A 27,712-nucleotide genomic window follows, 5' to 3' on the forward strand; every position below is an offset into this window, starting at 1 on the left:
TCAGAGTTGGAGGGGCCAGGGAGGAAGTTAATCCAGCAAAATGCAGAGATCTGCACTTAATACTGGGGCCCTTGGACTGGTTTTCTCAAATGTAGCAAGTTACATTCGCTCCTATTGCAGGGGAAAGGTATAGAGTCACCATGGATCAGTCATAGACATTGCAGAGGGAAAATTCAAAGTGCTAAATATCATATCAAATTGGAGATTGAATAAGATGTAGATGACTTTTTAAAATTTGGGGTCACTGGGGATAAAAAGCCCAGTGCAGATTCAGCCCTGATGACTGGCATTGTGCCAGCACTGCAACATCTGCACCAGAAGCAAGGTTGTTGCATTAGATGGTGTTCTGGGACAGGGGTAGTCAACCTGTGGTCCTCCAGATGTCCAAGGACTGTAATTCCCAAGAGGCCCCTTCCAGCAAATGCTGGCAGGGGCGCATGGGAATTGTAGTCCATGGACATCTGGAGGACCACAGGTTGACTAACCCTGCTCTAGGATTCACCTGAAATTTTGCAGTAAAAATCGTAGCATTTGGAGTGCACCCCCCTCCACTTAGGGCAGCCAGTGCTGCCTTGGCACATGCTGAGAGATTTTGAAGGGGGGGGGTTGCCTGTGGAGGGGGAGGATTGGGGAAGGATATGATGTCACTTCTCAGTGACACTCTAGGATCCTCCACAGTTTCTATGGTAAAGCCCATAGGGACATCAGGGAATTCCTAGAGCATCGTTACGAAGGTTGTTTTTTCTTCCTCGCCTCAATTTCATGACAATAAGAGATGGGGGCCAAGGGCAACAGTATGTTTGCGGATGGCAGGCCTACCTCTAGATCCATACAAATAATTGCAACATCTCTCAAATTGCTGAGCTGTATAGCTGTCAGCCATCACAGGCTGATAAACAAGACTCTTCAAGTACTCAGTTACAGAAGCTTAGCAAGGAGGCACTTGTACTTAGCTAAACAATGCCTGCAATAATACTGTAGTTTCCCATTTCTGCCATCATTTCTTTTCCTGCATTAAAATATAGGTTAGAAGAGAGGCTAAAAGATGGGTTCTCTGTAAAAATATTCTAAGTCTCATGACCGTAAAATGAGATTTAATAATTGCTTAATCAGCTGCAGCCTTTTTAATTAAAGTGCTGCTCACTGTGTGTGTGTGTGTGTATGTGTGTCCGTGCGCTCGCTCAAAATTCTTGTAAATTAACTGAGTATGATAAGGAATACTTTCCCAGCATGTTGCTGTTTCATAAAGATTGCTTTCACCTAATCTTACTAGATTTTTTTTTTGTTCTGGCTAATGAAGCGTTGGTTCCTTATGCCTATTTTGTTCTTGTTCTCTGTGTGTCTGTTGCAACCTAGAGCACCAAGGGTCTGATAACAGAATTCAGAGCTGTAAAGCAACCTGGGGACCCCGCGGAAGGGGCAATGCGCCCCCAAATGGGGACGCGACCCCAGGGTTCAGAACCACAGCTCTCCAGCAATCATGTCCCCTCTCAACCGCCTCTTATCCAGGCTCAGGTTTCCCGTCCTTCAGCCTTTCCTCATGGGGTTCGGTCCCCAGGCCCCAAATCACCCTTGTCGGTTTCCTGTGCATCCTCTCAACTTCATCCACAATGGTTAGTTGATCATCATTTTGTGTGCACTGAATGTGATTGGCTCATTCAATCACTCATTATGTAGGTAGATACAATAGAATTCTCTGTTCTTGCGGGGTGGTGCCCCTTGCAGCTCTGCAGGCCACTAGTACCCTCCTTCCCATCAGAGACACATCCAGAACAGTGACCCATACAGAAACAAAGTGGTGGGACAAGTTAGTGGCCCTTTTAAGACCAACAAAGTTTTATTCTGTGTATAATTCATGGAGATCTCAGCTCTAGGTTGGGAACCTTTGTGATGTAAAATAGCCCATTACACAGTCTCCCAGCCTCCTCCCCATAATTTATCCTTATTTTGGCCTCTTTCCTATAAGGTAGTTATTAATGTGACATGGGTTGTGGGCAGCAAAAGGGCAAAGTGTTCTGCTGCTACTACTCCGTGAGCATCTGCAGTAGCATTTAGCTGCAAAATTTGACAAGGGGCCGCCCTGATTGCTACCCTGGTGCAGAGTCCTGAGTTTAATGGGCCTTTAGGGCAGTCCAGGTTAACTGTTCTTACAATGTCACATCTCATTTTATTTTCATCCTTTGCTGTGCTGAAATCTTTCCAGCACTTCCTCCTCCTCCTCTCAGAATTGTGAACTGCATTTTCAAAGATGTTGTGACTTTATGGCCATGTTTCATGCTAGGTTTGGCTTCTTTTTATATTGTTCTTTCTGATGATGTACTGTTGGTTTTCTAGCTGCTGATTGGGGCTCTTTTTAATTGCCAGCTGCATTTGTTTCATTAGGGTTGGTGATTTAATTTTAAGCATTTTAAGAAGAGAGCTGCCTTGACCAATTATTTTGGAGGGGAGGCCTGTACATTTCCAAGATCAATCTTTCCCTCTTCATAGATGTTGAATTTAACCTCTGGACACATAATATGATTCTGCTAATGCCTCAAAGAAAAAAAATTACAAACCCATTTTGAATAATGGTAAGCACAAAGTTACTTTTTAAAAAAGAACTTTATTCTGTTAAGCTATGGAAAGTGTGACATACTGGAGAACAATACAAATATACTTATAAAACAAAATAATAATTGTGAATTTAGGAACTCATGAAGTTCAGAGTTGCCTTTAATGGCCACAGTCCGGCTCGCTGGCAGGTCTGGTTGAGCTGGTTTGCTTTAATTGGCCTTGAGTGTTCCTAACGCTGTGTTATATTGTGGCTTGTATGTGCTTGTGCTGGAGATGTTTCCCTAATGGAGAATCTATCTGCAAAGTGGGGGTGCAAAGTCAGTAAGGAGCAGCTTTGTAGCTGGCCAGGGAGAAATTATCAACACTTGGATGAAAAGAAAGCATTTGTGGGGACAGTTGGTGTCCTGATGCAGGAATCCTATATATTCTTCTTATAGATTTGTAAATAAATAGATATCACAGATATTGCCTACATCTCCAGTGACTGTACACTTTTTCACCACAAAGAAACATTCCTCTAGTTTTGCAACGATATTCAGCAAACATATATTCAGATCACTACTAAATTTAAATTCCTTCAAAAATCTGTCAAAATCTGCAGAGAACAAAATACATAGCAATTCAGAATGAAAGATCACAAATTATTTTTTGGAAATTGAGTTTATGAGGAAATTGAGTTTATGAGGAAATTAATACGCACATGAGAAAGTATTTAAGGAATGCACATAAACATTACTGCACTCTGTTTTGTGGCTGACAGGAAATTTCTCATTCATGTGTTTTGGAATGGACCGATGCATAACCACCTTGCAGTTTTTTCATTTTACTATCTAGAACTCCAATATATAAGGCCCAAATGAATCATGAATCTTCTGACTGCTTTCTATAGGCTGGTCAGTGACAGTTTTGAAATTCAGCTCAGAGCTTAGAACTACCACAGATGGAACGTAATAAAGATAGCACATCTCCAATGGATCCAAGCCATGGCAGCATTCAGAGGCATGCTGGGAGGTCTTCTGCTCATTTTTCACGGGCGCAGGCTGTCTTTTCTTGGACAATCTTCTCAGACCAGAACACACTTAGTTCTACAGCAATTTAAAAATACTCCCCTCCCCCATTCTATATGTAGCCACAGGAACTGCTTTTTGGAGAGAAAGTACACGTAGGAGGAGACAGGCTCTCTTTAACGCCTGTCATGTTCTCACCAGAAAAAGAGCAACAACAACAACAACAATAACAACAAAAGCCAACCTCAGTGGTTTAACCTCAATTGGAGGGGAAAAAGTGAGATCCTTAAATTTCTCTAGAGAGGATACATGTGGTATAGAGTAGTGATGTTGTGTATGCCGGGCAACAGAAATTTGGAACTTGGATCCTAGTGCTAGTATCAGGACTGTATTGGCTAGCTTGCAGGATCCCGTTTGCTATTGGTTGTTGTATTTATCCAATCAGGGGGCTCTGCTTAAAGCCAATCACAGGCTTTGGCAGGAACCGCAGCACTGTACATAGGTTCAAGTGGCAGGTCGATTCAGTCGTGTGCGCTCAGTAAAGAGCTGATATTTCGTCACACGAGCGTCTCCATGCCTTATAGAACCCACTATTTCAACAGAAACGGTTAAGGCCATTCTTCTCCTCAGCACCCTTCTCCCGACCAAAAAGCAGTTCCAACAGTGATGTCTTTTCAAATAATTCAGAAACTAAGCACTATGTGGAGGTTCCTCCCTCCTTTCTTCAAAGAAAAGTTTTGCTACTTGAGATCTCTGCATATTTCTAAGCCATTTCTTTACCAGCCCTCCTCAGTTGAGCAGGCAATGCGGCAAGGTTTCCCCGAAAACAGAAAGAATGAAACTGCTGGCTTGAATGCCCTGCGTGTGGGAGGAAGAAAATGCTGGTCTTATAGCCTGAGGTGAAGATGACATTCGATTACCTTGGAGATGGAAAATTAAATAAGAAGTTGAAAAAGCAGTGAGGATGCACAGGGAACCTGATGAGATCCAACAAAAGCACAACTCGAACCATCAGTGAGTTATGTGTCTGCTATTAATGGTTGCAGAAATAACCCTGCGGTCCCAAACACGCAGAGAATTATGAACACCCACAGGAATACTCTGTCGATCACCATGGCTACGTATTTCCAGTCATCTTCCACCTGCAATACACAAGAAGACACACAATATTTCGCCAGAAATGAGTGGGTTCAAATTTCCTTTATAGCAAAAGAAACTTATTTGTGCTGATTTACAAAACGGATCACCAGAACCTCTGAAGCTCTATTTACTAAACAGTTGACTTATCATGTGTGCCTCTGAGCCACTGTCTGGTAAAAGTCCACACAGATCTGGATTGCAACATCTTTGAGAGCCAGTGTGGTGTAGTGGTTAGGAGTGATGGCTTCTAATCTGGTGAGCTGGGTTTGATTCCCTGCTCTTCCACACGCAGCCAGCTGGGTGACCTTGGCCTAGTCACAGCCTTGATGGTACTGTTCTCACAGAGCAGTTCTATGAGGGCTGTCTCAGCCCCAGCTACCTCACAGGGTGTCTGTGGTGGGGAGAGGAAGGGAAGGCGATTGTACGCTGTTTTGAGACTCCTTGGAGAATGAAAAGTGGGGTTTAAAAATTCTTCAACTCTTCTTTTGGTACTTTTGCTCCAAACACTATTCCAATTTTTTAATAACATACAACTAATTGAATAACATGCAGCTATTATGACCAATATTTGAAAGCATATGGTTTCAGAGTATTTGAAGCTGAGCACATCCAAGACATAAGCTATGTTTTGTTAAAATTCCTGGTTAGCAATTCCTGGTTTAGCGTAGAAGAAGAAGAAGAGTTGGTTCTTATATGCCACTTTTCCCTACCCGAAGGAGGCTCAAAGCAGCTTACAGTCGCCTTCCCATTCCTCTCCCCACAACAGACACCCTGTGGGGTGGGTGAGGCTGAGAGAGCGCTGATATCACTGCTCGGTCAGAACAGTTTTATCAGTGCCGTGGCGAGCCCAAGATCACCCAGCTGGTTGCATGTGGGAGAGCGCAGAATCGAACCCGGCATGCCAGATCAGAAGTCTGCTAGTAGGGCTACTCTGACAAAGGGAATACTGAGTGGTGGAATAAAATCCTATGCCCCAGTTTCCAAAATGGCCACTACTAATAATTTATATTCACCCTTGGAGTTGGCAATTGGAGTAACAGCTAGTTGCTGACCCCGGGTACCAAAATGCCTGCCAATTTTCTGTCAGCATCCTTGCTCAGTAGCAGCCTCTCTTACTTCTTTCTTCCTATCATGTCCCTGGGACTTTCACAATACAGTCACTCATGCTTGACTGTATTTCAGTTTTCCTCTAGGAGGGAATGATGATTGTTGTGGTTCCCCTTTTTGGTAATAATAATCTTTTTAGGATGCTACGGGGAGCATTAGATGCTCTCCCGTTATTCCACTCTAGCAAAGAACCCAATTCTGCTAAGGAATCTTACTCTGCCGCTTGTTTAGTATAAATGTAACTGAGATCTGGCTCCAAACCTGCAACCTAGACCTGTATGTTTTCTTAGCTATTCCTTAAAGCAGCTTCTTCATTCTCTTGAATCAGCAAAGCTCCACAGAATGCAATGCAGGATCATTGATTTAACACTGTCCTGGGATCAGCCCCTCAATTTCTGCAGAATTCCAAGGCGTATACTTGGTTCCCTTACGCCAAAACCCACGATCCCTCTGAGCATTAAATATTTAAGCAGTTTTAAAAAGTCAAGCCATTAGCAAAATTGCTGACACACATTTTTAAAAGCCATCTTTCTTTTTGTTTACTTATAAACAGAGCTCCACAAAACAGCATTCAGTAGCATTTAACTAGCAATGTGCCCCAACAGATGGTAGGAATGTATGTTAGGTAGCTTTGCTGACCACTGGGTGGCCAGGAATGGATGTGCCAGTGTGAGTCTCTTGGAGACTTGGAGTCTCTTCCTTGCATAACCAGGGAATTGCTAATTACCACTGTGGGATAGTAGGTGAATTCCAGATTGGAGGGGGTTGGACTAGATGACCCTGGAGATCCCTTCCAACTCTATGATTCTATGATTCTATGACTGCTCCATTCTTGACCTTTTGCTTGATGTTGAGTGTGTTGGTTGCTGGGCAAACAAGCGGGGTTGAGGGGCAGGTACAATCTTTGCTGATGTCACAAAGGCATTAATTTATCCTTGTAGTGGGGAATAGGAATGGAAGGTCTCATAATCTGTATCATAAAGCCGGACAGGGATGAGTTGGGATTCATTGCATACTTTGATTGGCTGTCCGTCCAATGAATGGCCAATTAGGGAAGGCTTTCCTGCTCTTAGGCTGAATCTGCACTTACTTTGTTTATTCCATTGTGGATCCTGCTGAATCCAGATTGATTTGAACTCGGGTCTTCCTCCCCCCCTCCATTGAAACAGAAAACTCTTCCGCACATGGTTAGGGAAGCTCAGAAGGGGAGGGGGAAGCCAAGCGCAGCAGGAGCCTCTTTCTATCTTTTCTTGAATGAGGGGGGAGAGAGGATTGGAGGCAGCAGAGGAGGGAGAAAAAAACCAAGAGGCAAATCTCTACTGAGAGAAGTTTAGGCTTATGGAGCTTCTGCTGGGAAAAGTTAGGGCTTCCCCTTTAAGGCAAGTTAGGGCTTCCCCTTTAACGAAACCAGGAACTGATGCCCTGGCCAATCAGGGCTTCTCTACCACGGAGTTCAGGAACAAACTTGAAGCAGGCAGAGCTCTGCATGCTTTCTTAATCCGATTCTTCAAATATTGAGGGTTATATCCACTCTAGGATATTGCAGGATGAAGGTAGGGTCAGTCCAGATCAATCATGCTTGTTGGAGAGGGAAAATTTAAATCAGACAAAATCAAAATGGTAATCGCATTCAGTGGAGATGGCAGGGACTGAATCAACCTGGGATTGGAATAAAAGCTCCATGCAGACTACACCCTGGCCACATCCCCCTCCACTGCCAGCCTGCTCCATTCGACTGAGTGCGAGAGGTAAGGCAGCCAGTGAGAGCGAGCAGGGAGGAGTGGGGAGGGCCTTGGTCTGTAGCTGGGACCCGAGCCTGGGAGGGAAGGGAGGTGAGCCCTGGCCTCGCTGGTGGGGGGGGGGCAGGGAAGGCCTTGGCTCCTGCCAGCACTCCCCCCTGCCCCAAAAAGGACCGCTGTGGCCTCTCCAGGCCTTAATGGTCCTGCCCGGGGCGGGGGGAGCGAAGGCTAGCGCCTGTTGTATTTTGCTAGTTATATAATAAGATCCCATTGGTGATTTTATACCCACAGACAGCAAGGAATGGGCAAAAAAAAGTAGAACAGTAGGTAAGGTGATGCCCTTCCTGCAGTGCCCATTTTCCATTTGCAGGAATTTTAAAATATAAAACCACATCTAAAAATGCTGCCCTTCACTTGCACTCTGCAGTGCTACCATATGGGTTGTCCAATGACCAATTTTCCACAGGCACGATGAGTCCCTCCCTGCTGCCATCCTAGCGGTTTGCCAGAAGAGGTTTCCTATATATAGTGGAGGGAACAGGAGAGATGCAGGATTTTAACTGTTTAGTTCCTTTTAAAGCAAAGGGATTTGATGCCTTGAAAGGGAGTGCAGGCACCCTGTACGATGTCCCTGCTTGGTTATTGACTTCGTTTCAGAAAAGCAGCATCTGGTTTCTAATCCAAAGTATCTTCAGTAGCAAAGAGCCATAAGAGCAAGGCTAGAGTTATGACACACTAGGGTAGCGATCCCCAACTTGTGGGCTGCGATCCGGCAAGCGCACATGGGACTATCTTGTTGCAGAGAAACAAGCTCAGGGTTCCCATTGATTTCTCATTGTCATGAGTTAAAATTTCCATGAAAATAAAATGTTCCTTATGTTCGTTGTTGTGGCGTGTCTGTATCTTATTTTGAAGGGATGTTTAAACATTACCATAGCGACCAGAGTCGGAGAGCGTTCGGGCAGTGGGCCTCAGTAATATTGTCAAGCGTTGAGTGGTCCCCGGTGAAAAAAAGGTTGGGGACCACTGCACTAGGGGACAGCTAGATTTGGGTCCAATAGTACTGACACCAACAATATTCCCAGTGTATAAGCTTTCAACAATTAGAACTCTTTTGCTGTCTCTAAGTTGCGACGGGATTCAAATCTAGCTGTTCTAGTGCCGACCAAAATGGGTACCCTCTAAAACCATGAGAGCCAGGGTGGTATAGTGCTTAAGACCAGGAGCCTGGAGAGCTGGGTTTTATTCCCCGCTCCTCCTCCACATGCAGCCAGCTGGGTGATGTTGGACCAGTTACAATACTGCTAGAGTTATTTTCATAGAACAGTCCTGTCAGAGCTCTCTCAGCCTCACCTACCTCACAGGGTGTCTGTTGAGGGGATAGAAAGGGAAGGTGATTGGAAGCCTGCTGGGTGACCTAAGGCCAGTCACAGTTTTCTCAGAGCTCTCTCAGCCTTACCTAGCTCAGGGTTTCTGTGGTGGGATGAGGAAGGGTCGGGAATTGTAAACCATATTGAGACACATGAGGCCTGCTGGGTGACCTTGGGCCAGTCACAATTCTCTTAGAGCTCTTTCACCTTCACCTACCTCACAGGGAGTCTGTTGTGGGGAGAGTAAGGGAAGGTAATTTTCTTGGATGCTTTAGGATGCTTTGGGCTGATCCTGCGTTGAGCAGGGGGTTGGACTAGGTGGCCTGTATGGCCCCTTCCAACTCTATGATTCTATGATTCTAAGCCACTTTGAGACTCCTTAGGGCAGTGAAAAGTGGGGTATAAAAACCAACTCTTCTTCACTTTTGGGGAATCCTTACCCTGGTGCACATAGGGGAAAAGGATCCCCAACAAACTGCTAAGAAATGGAATGAGACATTGATCCACATTTATGCATAAGCCATTTTTTTTCTGGTATGGAAAATCACTGCAGGGATACTCACATAAATTCAGATTCTTGCTCCCTGAGGAGCACCCTTCAGTTCTGTTGAAAACGCAAAGCGCTTCCTTCCTTCAACAGCTCCCAGAGTAATTGCATTATTTACATTACAGCAGATGTTCAAAGATCCCACTGAGATTACTCTCCCCATGATGCCAAATTCTATATAAGCTCCAAGAAAGCAGAAAACATCGCAAGCTCCCAGTCCAAGCTCACAGGCAGATCGTGTGTGTGTGATGAAAATGAGCAATGAAAGTATCCAAGTCACCGATTTAACGGCACTGAGGCAAAATTAATTACAATGGACAATGTTACACATTGGATGTGTTTGGGTGTGGAAAAGCATCTGGCATGCTCCCTGAAAAGTTTCTGAATGCAAATTCAGTTCCTTCTAAACTCTGGTGCAACTATCCTGCAAAGCTCAAGGCAATGGCAGAAGGCGTCTCAAATGAGCTCTGAGTAGCAGCCTCTTGGACTGAAAAACGAAGAGTTAAGTGACACAGAGCATGCACAAGTTTTGTGAAACAGAACGTACTGTAGTGGTGAAAGACTTAGACTAGGACTGGGGAGATATAAGGTCAGCTCTTAGCTCAGCTTCAAAACATGTTGTGACTTGTGGTCGGACTTCCTCTATCAGCCTACAGCTAATTCACAAGGATATCATTTAGGAGGGAAGATCTCCTTCTTGAGCCCTGGGCCAATTCTGCACATGTTGGATAATGCACTTTAAATGTACTTTAAAAGCAGATTTTCCTGTTATGCACAGGAAAATTCAGCTGTAAAAGCACACTGAAAGTGCATTATTCAATGTGTGCAGAATGTTGCTGAGAGGAAACTGATGGTGACTAGTGACAGGCCTTTTTTGGTCTCACCTTTGGAATGCCCTCCCCTTTGAGATGTCTGCTTTCCTTTGAGTGCTAGGCAGAACTAGGGTTGCTAGCTCTGGGCTCGGAAATATCTGGAGATCTTGGGGGTAGAGGCTGAGGAGGGCAGGGTTTGGTGAAGGACCTCAGCGGGGCATAATGTCATAGAGTCCACCCACCAAAGCTGCCATTTTCTCCATTATGCTAATACCAGCCTCTCACTCTGGGACTTACAGGGAATTTGATCCATCTCACAGGGAAAGCTTGCAGCCCTCCTTTTGAAATAGGAGGCTTGTCTAAATTGCAGATACTGGAAGGTAAACGCCACCCCCTCCCTTCCCCTCCCCTTCTCTCCCCGAGTTTGCAATAACATTCATTAAAAAACCAAAAACCAAAGCTAGCTAGCCAGCAGCTTCTCAGAGAAGAGGCAAATCCAGAGGGAAACAAAGAGAAACAATACATATTGGGAGAAAAGTTTTGTAACCGGAAGCATTTGAACGGACTCCCTTACCAATTGGAGGCTTGGCAGCTTTTAGTTTGGGGAAACGCAAACAGCTGCACGTTTTAGGAATGCGATTTTTAATTTATCCAGGGTTAAAAGCACTCCAGGAAATAGCGAAGAAAAGGTAGGGTCACTCCGGATCAATAATTTCTGTTGCAGAGGGAATATTTAAATCGCCCCAATTCAAAACGGAAATTGCATTCCGTGTAGAAGGCAGGGACTGAATCGACCTGGAAGTGCAATAAAAGCTCCGTGCACCTTACACCCTAGAGAGAGGCCAATGGGCCACCACAGAGCCAGCCTGGTGTAGTGGCTAAGAGTGGCAGCTTCTAATCTGGTGAGCCTGGTGTGATTCTCCACTTCTCCATAGGAAGCCACTGGGTGACCTTGGGCTAGTCACAGTCCTGTCAGAACCGCTCTTGCAGAGCAATTTCTTGCAGAGCAAGCTCTCTCAGCTTCACCGACCTCCCAGGGTGTCTGTTGTGAGGAGAGGAAGGGAAGGTGATTGTGAGCTGCTTTGAGACTCCTTTAGGCAATGAAAAACGGTATAGAAATGAACTCTGCTTCTTTTTGCACCTTCAGCTTCCATTGCCTCATCTCTGTGTGCTGCCCCAGCTGCTGCTGCCACCTCTTCCTCCTTCTCCTCCTCCTCCTCCTCTCCTCCTCCTCCATGGTGTTTTGTTTGGAGCAGCCAGGGCAGGGTTGAGGGCTACTTAGCTGGGGAACCATACAGGTATGTGGGTGGGTGGGGGGAGATGGGTACGAGGCATGGTGTCCTCTGACGTGCTGCCTTGAGACTCCTTTCGGTAGAGAAAAGTGGCATATAAGAACCAACTCTTCTTCTTCTGACGTCACAAATAAAAGACATCAGCACATGGGAGTTCCTGCACCTCACATATACTCCTGACAGCCACTGCTTTAAGTGGTGAGTTGTCCCCAATACAGCCTGCCTTTTATAAACTCGCAGATGCCCTGGATTGATCTTCCTGGCATGTTTTCACTAATGTATTCTTAATTATTTATTTTACTGACTTGGCGGTTTTATTTTTATTGGCGTGACCTGTTCCTATCGATTTGTTTTTATTCCTTACTGGATGATGTTTGATTGTTTTCTTAGGGAGCTATCGGTGCCAGGTCTGGAGAGGCAGCCTGCACATTTCTGAAATAAGCCGCATGTTGCCTTGAGCTCCTTGGAGATAAAAACACCCATAATTAAAATATATTGGTGCCCCGCCTTATCTTACCCTCATTTTCCTATAGCTGCATCAGAACACAGAAGCTGCTGAATTTCATTTCATCATCTGGCATTCTCTGGGAAGTGCCTTCAACTCTTTTCTCACGATATCAACCATTTGAAAAGATTCCACACGCTGCGAGAGTTTAAGAATCCCTAACCTATCATCTTTCAAAACAATACAGAAACCCCTTAGGAATTCATAGCTACTAATGATGCGATTCTTCTGGGGGGAAAGAAACCTTGTGGATTAATCACTACAGCTACAGAATAAAGCAATAGCAAGAACTGAAGCTGGAAAATGTACATTGTCCACATGAAACCAGCTGGGTGACCTTGGTTCAGTCACAGTTCTCTCAGAACTCTCTTATCCCCACCTGCCTCATGAGGTGTCTGCCATGGAAAGAGGAAGAGAAGGTGACTGTGTGTTAGCCTCCTCTTTCAGGATGTACAGCGTTCAGGTGAAATGACTTTTGGAGAGGAGTGATAAGTGGAGTGCCTCAGGGATCTGTCCTGGGCCCTGTGTTATTCAACATAATTATAAATGATTTGGGTGAAGGAATGGAGGGGGTGCTGATTACATTTGCAGATGATACTAAACTGGGAAGGGTAGCAAACAGCAGCAGAAAGAATCAAAATACAGGATTGATTTTGACAGGGTGGAAAACCGGGCTAAGATGAATAAAACTCAATTTCAATAGTGATAAATGTGAAGTTTAGGTAGGAAAATCAAATGCATCATTATAGGATGGGGGAGACTTGACTTGGCAGTAGTACATGTGAAAAGGATCTGGGGGTCTTAGTAGGCCATACACTGAACCTGAGTCAGCAGTGTGACTTGGTAGCTAAAAAGGCAAATGGGATTTGGGGCTGTATCAAAGGGAGTATAGTGCCCAGATTGTGTGAGGTGATGTTACCACTTTGCTCTGCTCACTTAGATTGCTGTGTTCAGTTTTGGGTCCCACAACTGGAGAAGGATGTAGACAACTGGAACATATTCAGAGGAGGGCAATGAAGATGGTGAAGGGTTTGGAGACCAAGTTGCATGAGGAAAAGATGAGAGAGCTTGGACTGTTGGAGAGAAGATGACTAAGAGGTGATATGAAGCCCAGCTGGCTCCATGTGGATGATGTGCATTTTCCAGCTTCAGTTCTTTGCAAACATTCACTCTCAATGACCTGACCACAGGCACCAAAACTGAAAAATACACCTGTTCATACAAAATGGCAATCATCCATATGGACAGAATTATACCTAGCGTATCCCCTTGCCCCTTAAATGCAACTGGTTCACCAAAAACATACAGACTGAACAAGGCTCATAGGAGACTGCTGGTCCTCCCACCATGGCAATCCTAATGACTTTGTCAACAGCAGTGGTGGTCAGCCTTAAGCTGAATCAGCCTCCGGCAAGTCAATAGCCTGTGCCAATGCAGTCACAGGGACATTTGCACCTGCTAACTTTTATTCCAGCATTTACTGGGACGGAAACCTGGTAACCTTTTTGCACCAGACAAACCACCTCCTGTGGGGCTGAAAGGTCATTAACAGGTTTCTGTAGCAGTTCTCAGCAGTGCCTTATCACCAGCATTAAGGCATTTATGTGGTTTTAGCAGAGGTGGGCAAACTGTGGCTCTCCAGATGTCCATGGACTACAATTACCATGAGCCCCTGCTGGCAGGGGCTCATGGTAATTGTAGTCCATGGACATCTGGAGAGCCACAGTTTAGCCCACCCCTACTTGGGATATTTGGACTGTGAAGGCCTTTGGGGAAACAGATGTTGGCAAAATGGTTAAAAATTGCCCTGAGCCCAGGAGATAGGATAGGATATAACTAGCAGGATCTTGTAAACCTGTTGCCATTGCTGAGATTTTTCGGGGCGAAAGGTAAGGGGGCAGACTCCAAAGCAGCGTTTTCTTGGGAGCAAAACCTTCTGAATTCAACAGAATGGAGCCAGCATGATACAGCAGTTAAGAATGGTGGTTTCTAATCTGGAGAGCTGGGTTTGATTCCCCACTCTTCTTCCACATGCAGCCAGCTGGCTGACTTTGGGCCAGTCACAGTCCTGTTAGAGCTGTTCTGACCAAGCAGTCCTGCCAGAGCTCTCACAGGGGGTCTGTTGTAGGGAGAGGAACGGAAGGCATTTGTAAGCCGCTTTGAGACTCCTTCAGGCAGTGAAAAGTGGGATATAAAAACCAACTCTTCTTTTGAGAAAGCATACATGGCACTGACAAACCTTTGGCTGACAAACCGTAAGGGATCATTCCTACCTCTTTGGTCTCGTTCTGGCTCCTCATGTTTTCAGCAATTAACTGCACACTATTGATGACCTCTTTGACTTCCGGGGAGTATTCGACTTGCTCGGCTGCCCATTTCGCAGACTGGGGGCTGGCTTTCTTTTTCTTGCCCACGGCCGCTTCACCGGGCTTGTCGCAGTGACAGCACCTGTGTTCGTTGTAGACTTTCACTTCTCCAAATTCACCGGCCTTTGGCTTGCTGGGCTTGCTGGTGCCGCTGCCCTTTTTGTTTTTTTTGGTTCTGAGTTCGACGTGTTTCTGCAGAGGCCTCTTCATCATCAAAACCTTGGGAAGAAGACGCAGGAATACCGTTTTGACCCACGTGGGCATGGTGTGTGTGGTCGGCGTCCTGTAGTGGATGTTCAGCACAAACACGGTGACGACAATAGAGAGGGTCACAAAGATCATGGTGAACAGCAGGTATTCCCCCACCAGTGGGATTACTAAAGACGTAGAGGGGATTGTCTCCGTGATGACCAGCAGGAACACTGTCAAGGAAAGTAGGACAGAGATGCAGAGAGTCACTTTCTCTCCGCAGTCGGAAGGGAGGTAAAAGACCAGCACGGTCAAGAACGAAATAAACAGGCAAGGGATGATCAGATTGATGGTGTAAAACATGGGCAGCCTTCGGATATAAAAGGAGTAGGTGATATCCGTATAGATCTCCTCGCAGCAGTTGTACTTGATATCATGTTTGTAGCCCGAAGCGTCTATAATCTCCCATTCACTGTTCTCCCAGAAGTCATTCATGTCCACTTTGGAGCCAACGAGGAGAAGGTCGATTTTGGCTTTGTCGTAGGTCCAGGACCCAAATTTCAGAGAGCAGTTCTGGTGATCAAAGGGGAAGAAGGTGATATCCATGGGGCAGGAGCTCTTAAAGATGGCAGGAGGAGTCCAGGTGATTGTGCCATCGAATTTGAGGAGAGCTTTGGTTCTGCCTTCTACCTGAAAATCTCCGACAGCGCTGGAAATACAGACAGAGTACAGTTTAAATTTTGGCATGCAATGCTAAAGTATAAGCAATGTTTCTTTTTTTTAAAAAATAGCAGTGCCCAAAAGTTATCAGGAAAGAGAGTTTGTACTTGTTGTATAACACAATATCGGGTTTCCAGATTTTATCTGCTGGCACTCGGACAAACTCGATCCCATCGTATTCGGCTGGATTCCATCGCAGTTTATAGTCATTCCATATCTAAGGGAGAAAGAGGTCAAGCTTTTGGGTAGAATATACTGTTTCTGGCAGTTTCAGTTTCAGGCCCTGTGCAAATACAACCTCACCCACCACCCTGAACCTCTTGGGAATGCGTTCTTGTAAGGAGTGACTAACTGTGGGGCAGATCTCAAGTTGCAGGTTCCACCTGCTCCTCCTTGGTAGGTGCCACATGACTTTCCCAGGATGTCCTTGCGCTTCACTTGCCAGCCCTCACTTGAGGGAAAGGCTCACCCTTCCAGTTATTCTTCCTCTCCTGCCTCTTTGCCACTTCTCAGCTAGAGAATCTGGGAAGTGTGGAAGTTGTCTGCCGCCTTGCTATCCTTTTTTTGGTGGCAGCTGTATGTATAACAGAATGTTTAGGTAGGTCCTGAGCTCTTTAGAGACAGCTTGGTTAAGAGCGGTGGCTTCTAGTCTACAGAACCAGGTTTGATTCCCTACTCCTCCACATGCAGCCAACTGGGTTACTTTGGGCTAGTCACAGTCCTGATAGAGCTGTTCTTGCAGAACAGTTCTCTTAGAGCTCACCAGCCCCACCTACCTCACAGAGTGTCTGTTGTGGGGAGAGGAAGGGAAGGCAATTGGAAGCTACTTTGAGACTCCTCCAGGTAGTGAAAAGCAGGATATAAAAACCAGCTCCTCTTCTTCATATATAGGAAATAAACCCATAGTTATTGAAATTGGTGGTGTAAAACTTGCTCTTTGGGTATGTACAGAATCTCACATTTAATTGCCCTATCATGATGCCTAGGGAATTCCTAGTTTGTTTAATAAACACCCAATGAGTATGGATGTTGACAAGCATATGGCAGAAACAAGGGTGATCCTTTTTTCCATTTTGATTATGGCCATTGGGTGCCAGCATCATCTCTGGATGAATTATGGTCTTTTCCCCCACTGGTATCTCTTTTAGAACTTCAAAAATTGAGTTCAATAACACCTTTAAGACCACCAGAGATTTATTCAAGGCGTGAGGGCACACTTCCTCAGAAAAAATGGAACAAGGATCATAAGAGTAAGACACAAGGCAAAATTTGCTATTAATTACAGCCTTATATCTGTATTCTCATGATCCTTGTTCCATTTCGTCTGAGGAAGAGTGCTTGCACACGAAAGCTCACGCCTTGAATAAATCTTTGTTGGTCTTAAAGGTGCCACTGGACTCAATTTTTGTTGTGCTACTTCAGACTAACACGGCTACCCACTTGAATGTTTTAGAACTTGTTCCTGTTATTACATGTGCAAAAGCCCAGCATCACTACAAAATCCTCTGGCTCACTTACATGTCTCAGCCATAGATTGGTTTCCATAATCTGATTGACTTCATCCTGCAGCGGAGAGAAACAAATGTTTTACAGATACATTACAGGGTTAGTTCCACAGTTACCCTATACTCTACATGTAGCATAGAACCGGACTGTTTTTTATGCACTCTCCCAAATGCAGCTAGAATAGTAAAAGAATTAGGTTTAACCCGTACCATCAAAAGAGTTGATCAATTATGGGAGGGGGCCAGATGCGCTGGATCAGACACAGAATCTGGGCGTTGGAGTACAGTGCTGTGGGAAAGCCATGATGTTTACCCTTTCATTCTACTGATGTGCAATAATTAGTCAAATGTGCTGAAAAATTTGGTATGAATAAGTAACATACCAATGAATGAGACCCATTATAGCCAATCAATGCTTACTCTAATATAGTTCGTTTGCTTCTGAGTACCACATTTGGAAAATGGAACCAGATGCAAGGTGTGTGCAAATTCATAATGCAAGCCGGACATCTAACATATATACAATGCATGTGGGTACTTCCTGTTATATTATGCTGGGCAATGCACATTGTTTAAGTCTTGCCACAGCACCCAAGGAGAACATCACCAGGCTTTTTGGTGAAGCAATGGGAGAATCTTCAAGTGTGCAGCATATTACACGCATGCTGGAGTTTTTATATACATGCCGGATCAGGCTTATTAATACCTTGACCGTTTCCGCTAAAATGCAAGTGGCCTCCTGCTTGCAAACACATGATGGTAAGCCTTGTATTTGCAGCCCTCCTCATGGGAAGACCCCTCTTGCATTTTCCCTCTGCCCCCTCACGGCTTTTTGCCTCTTGACAAGGCTGCAAGAGAAAACAAGCCAAACTTCTCCCCCCGCTTCTTGGCTTGTCAATCACAGTTCTCTCATGGACTGGAATTTGCTCCCCTCCCTGAGCCCTGAAGTGAATTTTTTTTTAAGGCACTTCTGTGTTGCTATCAATAAACGCCAGAACAATATAGCATCCCCCCTCCCTTGTTGGGGATTTCTTTTTTACTTTATTTATGTCTGGGTGAATTCTTGAGAGGCTGCACATGGGAAACTGGAGCCCAAAAAATCATTTTGTGTAAATGGAAGGTTTTAAAACAAAGGTATGCCTTTGTTTTAAAGGAGAAATCTTCTTGATCATCCCCCCTTTCCCCTTTCATTCCCCAGCTCCAAAAAATACAAACCGGACTGGGTTTGCCTGCCTGATCCCAAACACACCGTAGACACTTTAAGGAAGATTTTATTTACCTTTGACAATGTAGCTTTGCGGCCACACTGCAACATGGACTGCGCCATTAAAAAAAAATTACTTGGAGAAGGGAATAGAGAGGAGAGGACGGGTGCAAGGGCAGAACAACGCTACAGAGACTATTGCACCTTTCCCCCTTCATATGGGCTTGCCCCTGGTTGCTCACTAGTTCCTCATCGATGGAATGCAAGATAAAAAGTGGCAAATAGGGTTGTGTGCAGTGGCGTCCGAATTGGCCATTCCAGGCCGATGCAGCCAGTGCTGTGAATGGGAGGGGAGGCGCGGGCGCCAGTACATAACTCGGTGCACGCATGCAGGTGCCAATTTGGACGCTGCCACACACAAAGTGGCAAATCCTCTTTTTGTGATTTTCCTCATCCCAAGGTAAATCTGGGCAAAACTCAAGCCAGCCCCTGGACAGCCTTAGGATGCAGGTGATGTCATGTGAAGGGAGCTCTGAAACCCGCCAGCAACCAGGGGCTATCCAGGGGCAGATGCCTTGTGCAGAAATGGCCCTTGATTTCTGATCCGGCTGGCACTTAAATATCTAAACAGAAAGATTTAGTTTAGCCTTACCACATTTGCAAGCTGTGTAATTGCTACTTCGAAATACACTGTAACTGGATCAGATACATTTTCCACTGGTCTGATATAGTGATTGTAGTGGGAGAAGAGTTTTTGAAACAGCTTCTCTTCAGATTTACATGATAAGCAATCTAGGAAGGAAAAATAAATATCCATAGAAATTAGTGACTTAAGATGGAGAGGGAAAGGGGAAAGGGTTAGTATTCAAATATTTATTCATCCCGCTTATAACAAAGGCATGCATAAGATATTATTTAAGAGCCTCTTGTGGCACAGAGTGGCAAGGCAGCAGACATGCAGTCTGAAGCTCTGCCCATGAGGCTGGGAGTGGAGAAGCCATGACCCAGGACTGATTGATCCATGGACCGGTCCCAGTCCCCAAACTGGGGGGGGGGGGGACCACTGTTGTATAGGGTTATTGCAAGGCACATGTGCCAGGGTTGCTGGCTCCAAATAGTTGGAGATTTTGAGGGTGGAGCCTGAGTAGGGCGGAGTTTGATGAGGGGAGGTACCTCCACTGTTTGAAATGCCATAGAGTCCACCTTCCAGAGTGGCTATTTCCTCCAGCTCCTGGTTAAGCTGGTCACTGTTGACTGGAGATTAGTGGCAATCCCAGATCTCTAGTCACCAGCTGGAGGCTGGCAATTCTACCAAGCGTAGAGAACTTAAGTCTGCAGGCTGGGGAAGATCCTGCTTCCCTCCTCAACCCTATGTTTCCTGTGCCCTTCGTAAAAGCCTGGCACTCTGAACATTTCTTTTTCATAGTTTCATGCAAACGGCCGATCCCTGAGCTGTTCATGTGAAGTTTGTGTGTGTATTGACAAGTTCTCACAGTGCTGGAGCACAAAAGGACTGTGGGATTTGCTCCTTGAGAAGAGTTGACTAGGAAAAACACTGGTCCGGCCTGCTTCTACGTGTCGACTTGCTGTATACCGGAAGCAGCATTTCATGATATGAAGGAAGAGAATTATGTTTGCAGACAGAATTGCCAGCTGTTCCACCCGCTCTACAGATTTCACAGAGACTTGATGTATAAAAGTTAGTAAGAAAAAAATTAATTATCTCCATGGGTGAAAACGTTCCCTAGAAGGTTGCACACGCAACTACTAGTTGCTAATCTCCAGGTGAGGCCTGCAGTTCTCCTGGAATTATAACTGATAGGGATGCTAGAATTCAGGTGGGACCAGAAGTTCCCCCAGAGCTATAGCTCATCTCCAGACTACAAAGATGAGTTTCCCTGGAGAAAATGGTTTTTGAGGTTGACTGTATGATATTTTATCCCGTGGAGGTCCCTGTCTTCCCCAGGTTCTGCCCCCCCCCAAAAAAAAAATTTCCAGCGCCAACCTGGAGTGGCAACCCTAACCCCAGCCCCTGCCAGCAGCCAGGGAGGATCTGGCAAAAGCCCAAAGGCATGGAGAACATGCCAGCTTTGGAGAGTGGACTCTATGGCATCGCATTCATGCTGAGCGCCATGTCCAGGTTCTTCTTCCAAATCTCCAGGGATTTCCCAGCCTGCAGTGAGCAATGGTATGTGGAAGTCAGAGGATTGTATCAGGTTGTTTCTTTTGATTAGCTGGCAGCTCTAGTCTGCAGATAAAGTCTTTGTGAAAGGACTCCAGGAACTGCAAAGAAAGTTAACAACCAACTGCTGGCCTAGGGGCTGTACTTCTGTAACCTCACACTTCCGTTCCTCCCCTTAACTTTCTCCTTTAAAGTGGGGAGGGTCAGGAACATGAAGGGGCCTCTGAAAAAAGCCTGGGAAATCCAACTTGGAAAATGCGAAGGAGTTGGCAAGTTTTGATTTTTTTCTTGGCCTGCTCCTCCAATTTTAACATCCGTCCATGAATTAAGAGCATAAAAGCCAGGCCAATACAACGATGGCAGTCACAGAGCTACCAGAATGGCAATTAGCTTCCTCTTAACTGAGCTACGAAGAAGAGGATCTTTTGCCCAGCAAATCTGGAGTGCTAAGAAGCTGATAAGCATTCTGGCAAGGGAGTTTATGACGGACTCTCTTTCCTCATTGAAGGTGGAAAGGAATCACAGATCGGGGGAAAAGAGCACTGACACAGCATTACACTCTGCAGGTTTGCTCAGAAGTCCCACAGAATTCGATAAGGTTCTTTGGCAGGCAAGACAGCCGTGGTCGGACAGGTGCAAAACTAGCTCCTTCCCACATAGAGGAAGAGACGTCAGTTTTAGGAAATAATAGTTTGCATTCAGTGTTTTGTTACAGGCTGTAATTTCTTGTAGATGGGGTGGCGGTGTGTGTCCCATTTAAATGGCAACAAAGACCCACAAGTATTTGCATGCCAAATAGTGTGTGGGGGGGGGGGGACCCTTCTCTCATAATACTTTTATGGCTGTTAAAGCAGCCTGCCTCGGTAGAATATGTAGGTCACCCAACCCAACATTCTGAACAATATATATATCTTTTTAAATCACAGAAGCGAGTCTCTTCTCTCAAGCGAGGCGCAGAGGGATTAAACAACAAGCGTAAGGCACGTCCACCCGGTACACACGAGAGAGAGGAACAGATAACTTACCTTGAAAGAGAAAGAGGAACACGTCTGCCCACAAATAGAAAGTGAAGGAAAGAGATGCCGGCCGTTTCTGCATTTTCTGACGAGGACGAGCGTTCGCTTCCAAGAGATGTGGTTTGTGGAGGTGGGGGGAAAAAAGAAACAGATGCATAAGTCCCTTAGATCTTCATTGCTGCAGTGAGGATATCAATTTGGCTTTCAGGACGGGCAGCGGTAGCCAAAGGATTTTTTTCCCTAAAAGAAAAAGAGAAAAGAATACCGTAACATCTTTAAGATGAAATCTTCCAGGGATGGTGGAGTTATACTGCCTACTGATTAAGAGAAGGCACAATTGGCTCATGTCAGGTGACTCATAGCATTTCACAAGTGTGTGTGTGTGTGTGTATGAATGAGGGAGTGAAAGGCTCTATAGCAGAGAAGCCATGTCGTGCCTGAGAACGCACACCCCTAGTATTGCCTCCGGTCTTGTCCAGTGCTGCAGTGCTCCCTTGGATTTACCTTTTAAACTCTTCAGGTTTAAAAAGAATCCCCCCCTCCCCTCCCCGCAGAGGTATTGCAGCCAGCCAGTGTGTTTACATTATTCCGCTTGGACAATGTGCTCTGCTCCTGTGCCTTTAACAGCAGGCTGACATGCCAAAAGAAAGCTTCCCCCAGCATGGCGGTAAAGCGACTGGGGAAAGTTACACCTGTTTAACTTCTCTGAAAACCACAAGAGTAGCACTCTAAGCCATCAGCGTCTCAGGCAGAGGACAGGTGGATTGCAGCTTGGTTTGATCACATGGATACCTTCTAACTAATCACCTGTAGAATCATCATTTAGCAGAGGGCAGGGAAAGGTTCCTGTTGGCAGCAGAGGATAGGACACACAGTAATGGGTTTAAGCTATAAGTACAACGATATCGGGTAGATATCAGGGGAAAAAATTCACAGAGTAGTTCAGCAGTGGAATCAGCTGCCTAAGAAAGTGGTGGGCTCCCTCTCACTGGTGGTCTTTGAGCAGTGGCTGGACAGGTACTTATCATGGATGCTTTAGGCCAGGGGTAGTCAAACTGCGGCCCCAGCAGGGGCTCCTGGGAATTGTAGTCCATGAACATCTGGAGGACCACAGGTTGACTACCCCTGCTTTAGGCTGATCCTGCAATGAACAGCGGGCTGGACTAGATGGCCAGTATGGCCCCTTCCAACTCTATAATTCTATGATTCTATCGATGACTTCTGCAAGAACTAGGTGAGGAGTGAGAGGGGGAGTCCTTGGTTCAACATTTCAATAAAGGATCTTAGGTACAAGGCATTCACTCTGGGCCAGATCATCCTGGCCAGATGGAGATCTCAAAATAGGATTCTCAGCGTGTTCTATAAATGCAGGTTATATAAATGCTGCGTATGGCTGTTGTTGCATGTGTGAATTGAGCCTTCACAGATCAGAGATTCTGAAGATTGCTACACATAACCTCAAACTTTTTTCATGAAAATAAGGAATCAGTTTACTTGGTCAGTTGCCCCCGCATATGGCATGTCCTGTCAAGATGCAACTGACTTACAGTGACCCCAACAAGAGACTTTCAGAGCAATTCAGAAGCAGAGGTGGCTTGCCTTCACCATCTTCTGCAGAACTTTTCTTGGTGGTCACCCATCCAAGTGCCAACCTTGATTAGCTTCTGGGATTTAATGAGACCAGACTGTCCCAGGCCACCTTTTCTTCCCAGTTACCACTTACCAAGGGCTGATTCAGATTCCTAGGGGACTTATTTGTTTTAGTACTTCTCTTCCCAATGAGGACATTCAACATCCTTCTCCTTTCTTTTCTTTTACAACAATCCTGTGAAATAGGTTAGGCCAGACTTTCTCAACCAGGGTTTTGTGAAATCCTGGAGTTTCTTTATGGTCCCAGAAGGGTTTCCCAAATAGGTGGGAGTGAATTGTTTTACATATTTTTAAAATGTGCTAAACATTTATTGAGTGATATGACCATATATTTTGATGTCAACCTGTCCCCACTCCCAAAATGGCCAATGATGTGAATGGAGGGGGTGGGAAGGGGAGGAACCCCAGGTGGGCATATAGACCAATTCATATTATGCATGATCACACCACTTCTGAGGTTTCTCAAAGGCTGAAGAATGCTTCAGAGGTTTCTCAGTGGTAAAATTGAGAAAGGCTGGGTTAAGATGAGAGAGTGTACCTAGCCCATTGGGCTTCCTAGGTGTAAACTGCACGGAGCTTTTATTCCAATCCCAGGTCGATTCAGTCCCTGCTGTCTACACAGAATGCGATTTCCGTTTTGATTTTGGCCGATTTAAATTTTCCTTCTGCAACAAGAAGGATTGATCCGGAGTGACCCTACCTTTATTGTGCGATATCTTAGAGTGCTTGTAATGCTCAATATTTTAAAAATCAAATTGAGAAAGCAGGCTGTTTTGAATCCGGGCTTTGCTCCGTTGTAGAGAACCTGATTGGCCAAAGCTGCTCATGTGACAAGCTTGCCTTAAAGGAGAAGCCCCTAATTTCTCTCAACTTCTGTTGGTCTTGGATTTTTTTGTCCCTCCTCTGCCTTCTTCGATCCTCTCTTCCCCCGCTCCAAGAAAAGAAAGAGGCTCCCTGCTTGGCTCCTCCCCCCCTTCAAGAAAAGAAAGAAATAGGCTTCCCTCCCTTCTGAACTACCCTAACCACGTGCAGAACACTTTTCTGTTTCAATAGGGAGGGGGGGGAGAAAAGAGGAAGACCCGAGTTCAAATCAGTCTGAATTCAACAGGATTGACAATGGAATAAACAAAGTAAGTGCAGACTCTGCCCTAGATCTTCATGTGGCACATTATAACATGAACATAGCCTCCAAGATCTGTCAAGCCTGGGCCAGCCTGGGCCACCTAAGTTAGAAACAGCTCCCAAACTGCTTAATGTGGTTACTAAGCTTCCCGTACTGGTACATGGCTTTGCATCTACTGTGCAGAAAATGTCTCTTTTTTAAACTTTGAAATAAACATATCATTTGACACGTAAATTCATCTAACAGAGCCTTCGACTCCACATTTTGCACTCCTGTCCCGTTGTATTTATGGCTGCTAATTTCATCTCTCTGCCTATGCTATGAGAGTCTAAATAAGCTGTGGAGAACAGCACAGGGACTGTGTGTGAGGTTGGGGATGTAGCATCTTCTATGGCTATTCTTGAGCGTTTTCAAAGAAGACATGAAATCTGCGATAGCCCCTGGAAGGAAGCACACAGCTGGTAGAATCTGGCCTGCACAATTATTATGACACTAATCCATAACAGGATAGACTGAAGCGGTACTCTGCTGGGCATTATGTAAGCCCAGAACAGCTGTGGCGACATCCTTTGAGTACGGAAAGTTAAGGAGAAAAAGGAAACCAAACCCAGAGTCAAATCCACTTGCACTAGGAATTGCAAAGTCTGGACAAATCCTTGCAGAAATAGCCAGTCTTGGCAATTTAACTGTACAATCCTGAGCAGAGTTATACCCTTCTAAGTCAAAGGTTTGGATCCTGCCTAAAAGTTGTATGGATGGAAAGGGGGGATGATCCCCCTCCCCGATTTCTTCTCTTCCATGGTCAATCCCTGACTCCCTCCAAAGCTGTTTTAGAGAGTCCCTGAGAGTCAGCTTGGTGTAGTAGTTTAGTGCAGTGGCTTCAATTCTGGGGAACTGCATTTGGTTCACCATTCATCTTCCACATGTAGCCAGCTGGGTGACCTTGGGCCAGTGGCAGTTCTCTTAGAGCTCTGTCAGCCCCACCTACCTTATAGGGTGACTGTTGTTGAAGGGGAACTGGTACTAAAGACTGCCCTGTGTCGGAATTTAACAACAGATTTTTATTATTTGATAATTTGGTCCTGTATATTTAATGTTGGCCACCTCATGAGAAGGAAGGACTCCCTGGAGAAGAGCCTAAGGGGACGACAGAGAATGAGGTGGATGGATGGAGTCACTGAAGCAGTAGGTGCAAACTTAAATGGACTCCGGGAGATGGTAGAGGACAGGAAGGTCTGGAGGATCATTGTCCATGGGGTCACAATGGGTTGGACACAATTTCACAACTAACAACAACTAGTGAATAGCAGGGTATAAAGAAACAGCTCTTCTTCTCTCTTTAGCCATATACTGGGAACAAATGTTAACAGCCATAAAAAAGGAATACGGAATATACAATTAAAATACAGTTGTAAAGGTTTCTCCAAAACATCATACCTGGCAACAGAGTTACCATCCCGTCCGGAGTAAAGGTACAATGACTAGAGTTGTTGCTAGTAGGGTTGCGAGCTGCAGATTTAGAACCACATGGAGATTTTACAATACAACCCAGTGATGTGTTTCCCGGTACTCATTTCCTCTGCCTGAAAGTATCTTTTCCCGAAGGCAAAAAGTCAGTCCTAGGCTTCCTCCACCCCACAGGAAGTGCTTGAGAAGAGCCCAAGAGGCATCATCCTCTCCATACCTATAAAAGCACCCATCATAGGAGGACATTCGGCACAGAAGTTCTCAACACGATGTGGCTGGCGTCAGCTCCCAGGCCTGCCACTTTGTTATAACTCCCGCTACCAGTTCTTAAAATCCCCAAACTACCCAAATCTTCAACAGGATTAGGGACTCCTGCTACAGATAAGGAGCTTCTTCTGAAGTCCTTCCTCCTCCAATGAAAGCCTGGATTGCCCCATTGCTTTGAAATCACTACATCTTTCATGGTAAAGTAAGTTGGGTCTATTCTGAGCTTCTATTATCCTAAGGGAGTTTATCTTATAGATGCTGTTCTAAAATTATTCTAAAAGTAAGTTCGTTCTTCATCTTTTGTATGCCTTTTTGCTTTGGTGAAAGATATTTTGAGTAAAAAAAAATCAAATAGAATCATAGAGTTGGAAGGGACCTCCAGGATAATCTAGTCCAACCCTCTGCACAATGTAGGAACTCACAACTACCTGCCCACCCACAGTGACCCCAATTTCATGCCCAAATGATCCCCAACACCACATATCTCCAGAATCCATCCTGGCCTGGAGGAAATTCATCTGCTATCCCACAGTGGTGATCAGCAATTCCCTGGGTATGCAAGGAAGGGCCACAAGAGACAAACGCTGATATATCCCCTCCTTCCTGCCCATCCAGTCACAATCTGCTGAAGTTCATAAAATCAGCATTTCTGTCAGATGACTATCTAACCTCTGCTTAAACACTTCCAAAGGAGGAGAACCCACCACCTCCTGGGGAAGTCAGTTCCACTGAGGAAGTGCTCTAACTGTCGGGAACTTCTTCCAGATGTTTAGCCGAAAATTCTTTTGAATTAATTTCAACCCATTGGTTCTGGTCCAACCCTCTGGGGCAACGGAAAACAACTCTGCTCCTTCTTCAATATGACAGCCCTTCAAGTATTTGAAGACGGTTATTATATCACTTTTAAGTCAGCTCTCCAGGCTAAACAGAGCAAGCTCCCTCAATCTTTTCTCATACAACTTGGCCTCCAAACCCCTCACCATCTTTGTCTTCCTCCTCTGGACACACTCCAGTTTCTCTACATCTTTCTTCAGTTGTACTGCCCAAAACTGAACACAGTACTCCAAGTGGGGTAAAGTTGTAACATCACCTCGCGTAATCTGGACACTACTTTTAAAATAGCCTAAAATCCCTGGTACTAGGAAATAAATTTCTAGGTGCCGCAGCAACTTTGTCGGGTCACTCTGCAATACAGAACGTTCTAAAAGCTTGATGCAACCCTATTGACTTCCTGAAGCAACTTTAATTGTGTAGCAGGATTTTATTAGTCTCTTATTGCTACTCTAGTGGCATGGAGGTCCACTGGGACCTATGGTAGTATTTAGTGCTGCATTATTTCCCAGGCCAGCGTCAACTGACCTTGGAGCACATGGTTTGACTATATCTGTCTTATTGCTAAGGCGATTGTAAGACACTTTGATACCGCTTTGGGCAGTGAAAAGCAGGGTATCAAAACCAACTCTTCTTCTATTGCTGGGCCAAGCCTTGCTCCCTCACTTTATCAGTGTGCTTGTAGCTAATGCGTGTTCTCTGAGCTGCAGTATGGCACCCTCCAACTGGCTAGACTTCCCTTCTAATGGAAAAAGGCAACATGAGAAAAGCTGAAGGTGGAGGTGCTAAAAGCAAGCACTATTCCAGAGTTAAGTTTTAAAATTATGAGGGTTGTTTGGTATGCATGGCTTTGGGATTCTTCCTTGAATTTAAAAAATGGAGATTATTTCAACAACAATGACAACAATCACAAAACTAACTCCCAAGAGGCCATAGATTCTATAGAAGACGTAATTACCCTCAAGGAAGACCAGAAGCTGGTTCTGACTCTGGAGATTAGTAATTTTTGCAGCCAGTTTATGCCTCTCACACTCTCTCAGTACATTTCCACACTTGGAAGCAACATCTCTGCTGGAGCATTTGACATTCTGAGCACTTCCCACCCATGAAATGTTCGACT

The 27,712-nt window shown here is 45.2% G+C and overlaps 1 protein-coding gene across 1 annotated transcript; it reads right to left on the reverse strand.

Annotated features, from left to right (window-relative positions):
• Positions 1 to 2,614: 2,614 nt before the first annotated feature.
• On the reverse strand, positions 2,615 to 21,717 carry CHRNA6 (cholinergic receptor nicotinic alpha 6 subunit). The gene is made up of 6 exons (XM_077345448.1): positions 21,264 to 21,717; positions 18,709 to 18,848; positions 16,866 to 16,910; positions 15,455 to 15,564; positions 14,346 to 15,336; positions 2,615 to 4,702 (listed from the first exon to the last, which is right to left on the reverse strand). The coding sequence occupies exons 1-6, from the start codon at positions 21,409 to 21,411 to the stop codon at positions 4,580 to 4,582; spliced, it is 1,557 nt and encodes a 518-aa protein (XP_077201563.1). The 5' UTR covers positions 21,412 to 21,717; the 3' UTR covers positions 2,615 to 4,579.
• Positions 21,718 to 27,712: the final 5,995 nt, after the last annotated feature.

This window comes from Paroedura picta, chromosome 7 (assembly GCF_049243985.1).
Source record: "Paroedura picta isolate Pp20150507F chromosome 7, Ppicta_v3.0, whole genome shotgun sequence".
NCBI lineage: Eukaryota > Metazoa > Chordata > Lepidosauria > Squamata > Gekkonidae > Paroedura > Paroedura picta.

Coding starts and splice junctions, on each gene's coding strand:
- CHRNA6 (XM_077345448.1), bottom strand. CDS start 21,411: ATGCATCTGTTTCTTTTTTCCCCCCACCTCCACAAACCACATCTCTTG. Junction 15,565..16,865: donor CCAATCTATGGCTGAGACAT/GTAAGTGAGCCA, acceptor TTTCTCCCTTAG/ATATGGAATGACTATAAACT. Junction 15,337..15,454: donor GATATTGTGTTATACAACAA/GTACAAACTCTC, acceptor CTGTATTTCCAG/CGCTGTCGGAGATTTTCAGG.